Source organism: Lolium perenne, chromosome 2 (assembly GCF_019359855.2).
Source record: "Lolium perenne isolate Kyuss_39 chromosome 2, Kyuss_2.0, whole genome shotgun sequence".
NCBI lineage: Eukaryota > Viridiplantae > Streptophyta > Magnoliopsida > Poales > Poaceae > Lolium > Lolium perenne.
The window spans coordinates 46,915,411-46,925,981 of record NC_067245.2 but is presented as its reverse complement, the minus strand read 5'-3'; the positions used below and the strand labels follow the sequence as shown (position 1 = coordinate 46,925,981).

The window sequence follows — 10,571 nt, the reverse complement described above, 5'->3', positions numbered from 1 at the left end:
ATTTACCATTGTTTCAAATCGCTGCATTCATTACATGTGCTTACAATAGTATTGATCAAGATTATGTTGGTAGCATTGTCACTAAGAAATTATCTTTGTTATCGTTTACCTACTCGGGACGAGTAGGAACTAAGCTTGGGGATGCTTGATACGTCTCAAACGTATCTATAATTTCTTATGTTCCATGCTACTTTTATGATGATACTCACATGTTTTATACACATTATATGTCATTATTATGCATTTTCCGGCACTAACCTATTAACGAGATGCCGAAGAGCCGATTCTTGTTTCTGCTGTTATTGGTTTCAGAAATCCTAGTAAGGAAATATTCTCGGAATTGGACGAAATCAACGCCCAGGGGCCTATTTTTGCATGAAGCTTCCAGAAGACCGAGGGGGAAAGGAAGTGGGGCCACGAGGCGCCGACACAACAAGACGGCGCGGCCTGGCCCTTGGCCGCGCGGCTCTGGCGTGTGGGGCCCTCGTGTGGCCCCCCGCGTTGCCCTTCCGCCTACTTAAAGCCTTCGTTGCGAAACCCCCAGTACCGAAAGCCACGATACGGAAAACCTTCCAGAGACGCCGCCGCCAATCCCATCTCGGGGGATTCAGGAGATCACCTCCGGCACCCTGCCGGAGAGGGGAATCATCTCCCGGAGGACTCTACACCGCCATGGTCGCCTCCGGATTGATGAGTGAGTAGTTCACCCCTGGACTATGGGTCCATAGCAGTAGCTAGATGGTTGTCTTCTCCTCATTGTGCTTCATTGTCGGATCTTGTGAGCTGCCTATCATGATCAAGATCATCTATCTGTAATGCTATATGTTGTGTTTGTTGGGATCCGATGGATAGAGAATACTATGTTATGTTGATTATCAATCTATTACCTATGTGTTGTTTATGATCTTGCATGCTCTCCGTTATTAATAGAGGCTCTGGCCAAGTTTTTACTCTTAACTCCAAGAGGGAGTATTTATGCTCGATAGTGGGTTCATGCCTCCATTAAATGCAGGACGATGTGAGAAAGTTCTAAGGTTGTGGATGTGCTGTTGCCACTAGGGATAAAACATTGATGCTATGTCCGAGGATGTAGTTATTGATTACATTACGCACCATACTTAATGCAATTGTCTGTTGTTTGCAACTTAATACTGGAAGGGGTTCGGATGATAACCTGAAGGTGGACTTTTTAGGCATAGATGCATGCTGGATAGCGGTCTATGTACTTTGTCGTAATGCCCAATTGAATCTCACAATATTCATCATATCATGTATGTGCATTGTCATGCTCTCTCTATTTGTCAATTGCCCAACTGTAATTTGTTCACCCAACATGCTATTTATCTTATGGGAGAGACACCTCTAATGAACTGTGGACCCCGGTCCATTCTTTTACATCGAATACAATCTACTGCAATACTTGTTCTACTGTTTTCTGCAAACAATCATCATCCACACTATACATCTAATCCTTTGTTACAGCAAGCCGGTGAGATTGACAACCTCACTGTTTCGTTGGGGCAAAGTACTTTGGTTGTGCTGTGCAGGTTCCACGTTGGCGCCGGAATCCCTGGTGTTGTGCCACACTACATCTCGCCGCCATCAACCTTCAACGTGCTTCTTGGCTCCTACTGGTTCGATAAACCTTGGTTTCTTACTGAGGGAAAACTTGCTGTTGTACGCATCACACCTTCCTCTTGGGGTTCCCAACGGACGTGTGTATACACGCTATCAGGCTGCCCTCGGCGTTTTCACGACGCCCATCACTCTCAGCCACCTATATGCGCAGTTGAACACCTACGAGCAGCGTCAGGAGCTCCTCAACGGCTCCACCGATACCGACTTCGACACCTCTGCCAACCTCGCCAATCGCCAGCGCAGGGGCCGCTTCTCCTCTCGTCCGCGTGATCGTGGTGACCGCGGTAACCGCGGTGATCGTGGGGAACGCCGTGATGATCGGCGCCAGGACCGTCGTGACGATCGCGGCTCCACTCAAGGCCGTGGCGGTGGCCGTGCTCCTCCAGGAGGGGGGCGTGGTCGTGGACGAGGACGCCGCCGTACTACGCCGTGGGTCGACGTCACCTGTCAGATATGCAACAAGGAGGGCCACCCGGCCAAGGCCTGCTGGTGGCGATTCGAATATGATGACGATGACTCCGCTGATGACAAGGAGGCCCACGTTGCTTCTTACGGGGTGGACACCAACTGGTACTCCGATACTGGTGCAACAAATCACATCACCGGCGAGCTCCATAATTTGACAGCTCGCGAAAAGTATCAAGGACATGATCGTGTGAACACGGCTAGTGGTCAAGGTATGGAAATTTCCCATGTTGGTCACTCTTTAGTTCGTACTCCTACTCAGAATTTTCGTCTTCGCAATGTTCTTCATGTCCCACATGCCTCTAAAAATTTACTATTTGTCCATCGCTTCACATACGATAACGGTGTTTTCATAGAATTTCACCCCTTCTTTTTCTTGATCAAGGATCAGGTCACGCGGCGCATCATACATAGGGGGCAGTGTGTCGGAGGACTTTATCCACTCATATCATCCATGGTGTCCTCCAACCAACTTCAGAAGCATGCCTTTGCCGTCTCCAAGCCCTCATACTCAAAGTGGCATAGTCATCTTGGTCATCCATCTTTAGCTATAGTTACAAAAATCATTAGCAAGAATAAGTTACCTTTTTTTAGGGAGTCTACTGTTGAGTCGGTTTGTGACTCATGTAAACGAGCCAAGAGTCATCAACTTCCATACCCTGTGTCCTCCAGTGTATCTACTGCACCCCTACAATTAGTCTTCTTTGATGTATGGGGTCCTGCTCCCACCTGTGTTGGACGTCATGATTATTATGTTAGTTTTATTGATGATTACAACAAGTTTACTTGGATATATTTGCTTAACAAAAAATCTGATGCTTTTACTGCTTTTGTGAATTTCCAAAAGCTCATTGAGCGCAAACTTGATAAAAAGATTCTTGCTGTTCAATCTGATTGGGGGGGGGGGGGGGTGAGTATGAAAAACTCAATTCCCTCTTTCAATCTCAGGGTATCTCCCATCATGTTTCATGTCCCCATGCACATCAACAAAATGGTTCTGCCGAAAGAAAACATCGACACATTGTTGAAGTAGAGCTAGCTCTTCTGGCCAATGCTCACATGCCTTTAAAATTTTGGGATGAAGCCTTCCTTACAGCCACATACCTTACAAACATGCTTCCCAGCAAAACTATCAACTATGACACCCCTGTCTATCGTCTCCTTGGCACTAAACCTGAGTATGGATCTCTACGTGTGTTTGGCTGTGCATGTTGGTCTAACTTACGCCCCTACAACAAGCGAAAGCTTGCTTTTCGATCTACACAATGTGTGTTTTTGGGCTATAGTCCACGTCACAAAGGTGTCAAGTGCCTTGAAGTTTCATCGGGTCGTGTCTATATCTCTCGTGATGTGGTCTTTGATGAGGTTGTTTTCCCTTTCCAAGCCTTGCATCCGAATGTAGGTGCTCTCCTTCGGCAAGAAATTCTTCTTCTAGATCCTTCGCTTCATAATTTTTATCATGGAGATACAACTATTGATGACTCACACATGGCTAATTTTCCTACTAATGATCATGTGTCTAGTGTTCCTCATGTTGTGCAGGTCACACCCCCAGCTTCTGCTGAAAATTTGGGTCAAAACGGTGCTCCGGAACATACTACAGGCTCTTATGACTCTTCTGCACTACAGGACAGTAGCTCAGAACATGAGGCAGATCCCTGACGCCATCAGCCTCGGGATCCGCTGGATCCTCCTCGGATCATGTGCCTCGCAGCCTAGACAGCGCGTCAGCGCGCTCTCCCACCCGTGCGGCGCCACATGGCGCGACCCCTCCGCCAGCCAGCCCTGGTCCCCGCGTCCCCGGATCTTCTGCGGCGCGGTCGAGCTCCCAGTCATTGTCCTCACCTACGCGCGTGCACAGCTGATCGGCTGCCGCGTCCCCTGCCCGGACAGAGGAGACAGGGCCCAATCCTGCAGATTCACCTGCCCATGCACCGGAGCAGCCAGGATCCTCTGCTCCGCATCGCCGTGCGTCCACGTCTATGGCTTCTGGTGCTGGAATTCGCCTTGCTACCCGTGCGTCGAAGGGAATAAAAAAACCCAAGCAGCACACTAACGGCACGGTTCGATGGGGTCTATGTGCTGTCACAGAGGAGACGGCTACTCTCCAATTAGCCTTAAGTGATCCAAATTGGTCCAATGCGATGAATGAAGAGTATAGTGCTCTCATGAAAATAAGACATGGCGGCTTGTTCCTCTGCATGCAGCCACCAATGTCATTGATTGTCGATGGATATACAAAGTTAAGCGCAAGGCAGATGGCTCTATTGATAGATACAAAGCTCGGCTCGTGTCCAAGGGTTTCAAGCAACTCTATGGTATTGACTATGAAGACACTTTCAGTCCTGTTGTTAAACTAGCAACTGTTCGACTTGTCTTGGCTATAACAGTATCTAGGGGATGGAGTTTGCGACAGTTAGATGTCAAGAACACGTTTCTTCATGGTGTTCTCGAAGAGGAAGTCTATATGCGACAACCACCTGGATATGAAGACAGGGGGAGAATGAATTATGTGTGCAAACTTGACAATGCGCTTTATGGACTAAAACAGGCTCCTCGAGCATGGTACTCTAGATTGAGTGCTCAACTAATTGCTTTTGGCTTCTTTGCCTCTAAGTCTGATACTTCTTTGTTCATCTATCGCAAGTCACATGTCACCATCTTTATGCTTATCTATGTTGATGATATCATAGTCGCCAGCTCGTCTCAAAGTGCAACTGATGCTCTCCTACGAGACTTGAGTAAAGAGTTTGCATTGAAAGACCTTGGCGATCTTCACTACTTCTTGGGAATTGAAGTGCATAAAGTAAGTGATGGCATAGTACTGAATCAAGCAAAATATGCTCAAGATGTTCTTGCTCGGGTTAATATGACAGGATGCTCCGGTGTTCCTACACCTCTATCATCTTCTGAGAAGATAACTGCACAAGATGGAGATATGTTGGGTCCCGAGGATAGTACAAATTACAGAAGTATGGTAGGCGCATTACAGTATCTAACTCTCACAAGACCAGATATTTCATTTGCGGTGAACAAGGTTTGCCAGTATCTTCATGCTCCTACTACAGTACATTGGACTGCTGCGAAACGTATTTTGAGATATGTGAGTCATACTATTAGTTTTGGTCTCACATTCATGAAGTTAAGATCCACACTTGTTAGTGCCTTTTCTGATGCTGATTGGGCTGGTTGTGTGGATGATCGTCGCTCAACTGGAGGCTTTGCTGTGTCCTATGGACCTAATCTGATTTCATGGAGTGCCAAGAAACAAGCTACAGTCTCCAGATCTAGTACAGAGGCAGAATATACGTCTGTGGCCAATGCAACAGCAGAAGTAATCTGGGTACAGTCTTTACTTGCAGAACTTAGAGTAAAACAGACACAAACACCATGTTTATGGTGTGATAATCTAGGAGCAACATATTTATCAGCAAGCCCAGTGTTTCATGCAAGAGCAAAGCACATTGAGATAGATTTTCACTTTGTTCGTGAGAGGGTGTTGAGCAAGAAGCTGGAAATTCGATTTATACCTTCAAAGAATCAGATTGCAGACGGGTTTACAAAATCACTTCCTGTGAAGAGTTTTACAGAGTTTAGATATAATACAACTAAGTTATGATTAAGGGAGGGTGTTAGACAATGTAGTTTGTATCCAATACGTTGTCGAGTAGTTTTTGTAACAAACTCTGTAAACCGACTATGCGTCCTCATATAAATAGAACATCACCCCTATCTCGGAAATCATCCGAGTAGGGCTTCTCTCCTACCTGATCTCTCGTTTTACATCCTCTTCTTTTGTCCAGGGTGTTCAATGCTTACAAGTGCAAAATATTTCGTTTTGAATCATACTGCCTATCTGAGGAAGGCTTCCTTGAGGTTGTCAATGAGGCATGGAACGGTGGTGAAGCCAAAGATGTGAGGAACCCGATCTCTCTTATCAACAAAAGAACTGAAACAAATTGCCAATGCCTTGCAAAGTTGGAGCACAAAGAAGTTTCGAGATAGTATTAAACAGATTGTATGTGCTAACACATTCATAGGCCTATTGGACCAAGCTGAAGATTGCAGACTAATGTCATTTCAAGAGAGATGGTTAAGAAAAAATAAAAAATAAAAAAAGAAGCTACTAGGGTTCTACGCCGTTCAAAGGAGCATGGCTTGTCAGAAATCCCGTATGACATAGCTTAGCGTTGGTTATGCAAACATAAAGTATTTCCACATTCAAGTAAGTCACATGATGAGAAAAATAAAAAATAAACTCATTGCAAATGTGTAGAATGAGCTAGTAATACTCTTCTCGCATGAGGAAATTGAACACACATTTTATTGAGCATTTAAAAAACAGATTCAGCACCCCGGTGGCTTGGGGCCTAAATTTTCTAGGAATGAACCAAGTGGTTTTAAGTGCTATAGAAAACCCCTTCACCAGAAATGCTGGTAATTCATAAAAAAGGCAAGGTGGAGGCATTCAATAGTATGTATTCCATTGATGAAAGAGCCCTTGAACAGATGAATAGCACCCACACTATGCTTTTGCCCAAAAAACCTGGTGCGTGCGAACCCAATGATTTCTGGCTAATAAGCCTTGGTCCATAGTTTAGCCAAAAAAAAAAAAAAACTCGAAGGTGCTAGTAAGAAGATAGCTTCGATTCCTCCATTGTGCTTTGCAAAAACCAGGGAGCTTTCCTTAAAGGTCTTAATTACACGATGATCGCATCCTATCAAATGAGGTGGCAGGGCTGAAAATCTGGCATGGTAGTGGTTTAAGGCAAGGTGACCCATTATCACCTTGCTTTCTCATAATTGTGATGGGTGCTCTAAGTTTGTGTTTGATAAAGCTGAAGCTTGTGGGTTTGATTGAGCCGCTCACAAATGAACAAGCTGTTCCCCAATGTTTATCCGTATATGCAGACATCATCCGTAAGGCTTCGCCGGAAGAATGTAATACCGTAAGGTACCTGCTCGATGTTTTTGGAGTGCCCTCAGCTCTGCATTGCATAATGGCAAAAAGCTCAATTTCTCTAATATATTGTGATACTTTGGTGATTGAGGATTTGAGTAGCCCGCTAGATTGTCATATTTCAAATGTGCCTATCACATATTTGGGCTTTCCACTCCCACTTCGGAAAATCCTGGGAATAGGATTTTCAAAAATGAATAGACAAAATCAGGCAAAGGTTGGCTTCATGGAAAAATATTTGGAACCCCACCTCTTGTGACTATGTACGAGAGAGGCGACCATGTTTTGGGGAGCGCTCTAGCACGACTGCCATCCTGCAGCAGAGGACTCCTTTCTCAACGACTACTTTTCCGATGTCGATGGCTACTTCGTCGACATGGCTACTGCTGACAACACCGCCAACGCAAATGGGTCTTCCTCTGCACCTTACGTGTTTCTATCCCTTTTGTTAGGGATTTGGTTTCATTTACTTGCAGATCGATTCGAAATGTTATTGCTATCATATTTACAAAATCTCGTCCATAGTTTCATGAGTATTCACTTGTGCTCCGGTGCTTTCTGAAATTTTTATTTGCACAACTTTCAAAGCAAGATCAAAGGCTGTGGTTAGGAGGACTGGGTCTTGGGAAGTGGGCAGTTATACGCTGCGGTGATCACAGCCATCCGTTTGCTTTGGGAAACGTGCAAAAAAAAGTATTGGAAAGCACAGGAGCACTCCTCTTATCATGATTGTGTTGATTATTATGCTTTACCTGTCATATTTTGTGAAAACTTGCTTATACTTTCAACAAGGTTTGGTGGATCCAAGTATCAGAAGAGTCCTTTTAGGTGTAGCAGTTTCTAAATGTTCTTAGGTGTAACAGTTGGCAGGGCAGTTGAGCTACATACTTACCATCTTTGGTCACCCAATTTTCGAGAATGGTCCTTATCTGGGACTAGTAATGTACTAGTATAAGCTAGATTAGGTTCACTCATTACGTACCACCACACAAAACATGATTGGTGATTGCATAAACTTGATCCAGATCTTTTTTGCTTCCCTTCTTGTTCGTTCCTTCCGAGCTATTCAACTCAAAGCACACCATTTCATTTTCATATAGAGGCACTGACGAACAAAGTGGCCACGCACCAATAGCATTAATGGCCACGCCGGCGTCGCAATCCGCGGGGCGAATCACGCACCGTCTGTGCTTTTTTGGCAACCCTGAGAAGACGAAGTCCAGCATATTGTCTGTAGAGAGGTGCGACAATGGCGGAGGCCGTGGTGGCAGGAACATCAGATGTGCTAATGCCGTTAATGGAGCCGTCAAGATCAATGGGAAGGCGGCGGATGTCCGCAGTTCAGCGGCACATCCAGTTACAGTGGACAGCGACGACGACGACACCTTCAGGCTAGGCAAGTTCGTGGAAGGAAGGCTAGTGTACAGGCAGAGGTTTGTGATCCGATCCTATGAGATCGGACCTGACCGGACTGCCACCATGGAGACCCTTATGAACCTCTTGCAGGTATGTATACAGCTATGTACACTGTTTTAATTTGTTGGTACCCTTATCTTCGTAAACATTGTTTTAATTTGTTGGTACCTATTTGATTATCCACTCGGTGCCGAACTATCGTTTTTTTTTTTTGTTGCAATGGTTTCTGCATTTGGAATATGTTACTGTCTGAAGATTGACCAGTAAATTATTTCAGGAGACAGCGCTAAACCATGTAATGAGCTCTGGGCTAGCTGGGGATGGATTTGGGGCAACACGGCAGATGAGCCTCAGGAAGCTCATCTGGGTCGTGACAAGAATCAACATCCAGGTCGACAAGTACAGCCAGTGGTACTAGCTCCTTAACTTCTCTAGATCATACTGAACATCATTCCGTAATAAAATCATCAACAAATATATCACTTACAATCTCTGACCATAGGGGTGACGTGGTCGAGATCGACACCTGGGTTGCATCGTCGGGGAAGAACGGCATGCGTCGAGATTGGATCATCCGAGACCGCAGAACCAAGAAAATGATCGCAAGAGCTACAAGGTAAATTCACTTCTTGCTGGCTTCGTTTATTTTAGATACATGCACAGCCAGATTCATCCAACAATGCTTGATCGACTGATGCCGTTTGATGATTTATGCATGCAGCAACTGGGTGATGATGAACAGAGAGACGAGAAAGCTGTCCAAGATCCCTGAAGAGGTCAGGGAGGAGGTACTGCCCTTCTACCTGGACAGGAACATCATTGCCGGTGACAACCCCAATCCCAACCGCAGGATCGAAAAGCTCACCGACGCGACAGCGGAGAGCGTACGATCGGGACTAGAAGTAAGAAGACTCGTTGAATCACATGTTCTTCCCAAAAAAGTGAAGTTTTATTCCAGAACTATTGTCTTAATTCTCCAGCCGAGATGGAGCGACATGGATGTTAACCAGCACGTGAACAATGTTAAATACATCGGGTGGATTCTGGAGGTACTCCTGCCCTGTCGCTTGCTTCTAGCAACTATCATATCATTTCGGAACTTTGCCGTGCAAGATATCTGAATTTGCACGTTCCATGCGTTTGCAGAGCGTGCCACTGAACGTGCTGATCGAGTACCACCTGACGAGCATCACGCTCGACTATCGCCGAGAGTGCCGTCAGTCGCAGCTCCTCGAGTCCCTCACCACCATGTCTTCGACCGGGATGCCGTCACCGAGCCTGAGCAGCGCTGACCTGCAGAGCACACATTTGATCCGGCAGCAGGACGACAAGGCCGAGATCGTCAGGGCGCGTGCAGAATGGCGCTGCAAGGAGCACCACTGAGCAATTGAGACGCTTTTATATGTAGCTTAGTCGTGTAATATCTTTTTCCTCATTGCTAGTTGCATTTTTTCTCATAATTTTCGCCCTGGCTTCGCCGTTGTCTGGTGTGTTCCACTGGGGTTTATACATTGTTTGCTTCCTATTTACAGAGCTTCATTTAAGTGTTAAATTTGGATGGTTACCCCTTCTCTTCCATAATAGCAGATGTTATTACAACTATTGTATTATGGGTTTAGGGTTTTAGGTTTTAGGGCATGCTACAATATATTATCGCGTATTATCGCGTTATTTGGTTATTGAACACTAAACATCCGGTTGCAAGTTGTATGAACCTAACCAACTTACCCATTAGTTACCTTAACTCTTCCCCAACCCACCGCTCTCGTTCTCCACCACCCCCTCCGCCCCGTTGAGAGTCGTTGTAGGATCCCGGCTCGCTCCTTGCTCTTCCCCGCAGGCGTAGCTGGTCGGAGCGGACATGGATGCGTAGCGCGGGTAGTAGCTATTAGCAGTAGGTGTAGGATTAGACTTAGGCTTTGAAGTTTTAGTATCTGGTTTGCTTTTACCCAAGTGGAGTCCGGCGTGATGCCATCCTTGAGCTCGCTCCGAACACCGGCGAGTGACGTTAGGACATGGAAGACCTGCTTCTCTGGTCGGTGTTCATGGTGGACGGTGGCGGAGAGCGGATTTGGCCGGAGCTCTTCCCCAA

At 45.9% G+C, this 10,571-nt stretch overlaps 1 protein-coding gene across 1 annotated transcript; it reads left to right on the top strand.

Moving 5' to 3' along the window:
- The first annotated feature begins 5,894 nt into the window (after positions 1-5,894).
- On the top strand, positions 5,895-10,105 carry LOC127332012 (palmitoyl-acyl carrier protein thioesterase, chloroplastic-like). Its single transcript, XM_051358265.2, has 7 exons — positions 5,895-7,057; positions 8,164-8,569; positions 8,757-8,890; positions 8,982-9,095; positions 9,201-9,381; positions 9,460-9,528; positions 9,626-10,105. Exons 1-7 carry the CDS (start codon positions 6,912-6,914, stop codon positions 9,860-9,862), a joined length of 1,287 nt encoding a protein of 428 aa, XP_051214225.1. The 5' UTR covers positions 5,895-6,911; the 3' UTR covers positions 9,863-10,105.
- The last annotated feature ends 466 nt before the right edge of the window (positions 10,106-10,571 follow it).

Bases quoted from the DNA above. Each gene is read 5' to 3' on its own strand.
- LOC127332012 (XM_051358265.2), top strand. From the start codon at position 6,912: ATGGGTGCTCTAAGTTTGTGTTTGATAAAGCTGAAGCTTGTGGGTTTG. The intron at 8,570-8,756 runs GTATGTATACAG...AAATTATTTCAG, and splicing joins CCCTTATGAACCTCTTGCAG to GAGACAGCGCTAAACCATGT. The intron at 9,382-9,459 runs GTAAGAAGACTC...TTAATTCTCCAG, and splicing joins GCGTACGATCGGGACTAGAA to CCGAGATGGAGCGACATGGA.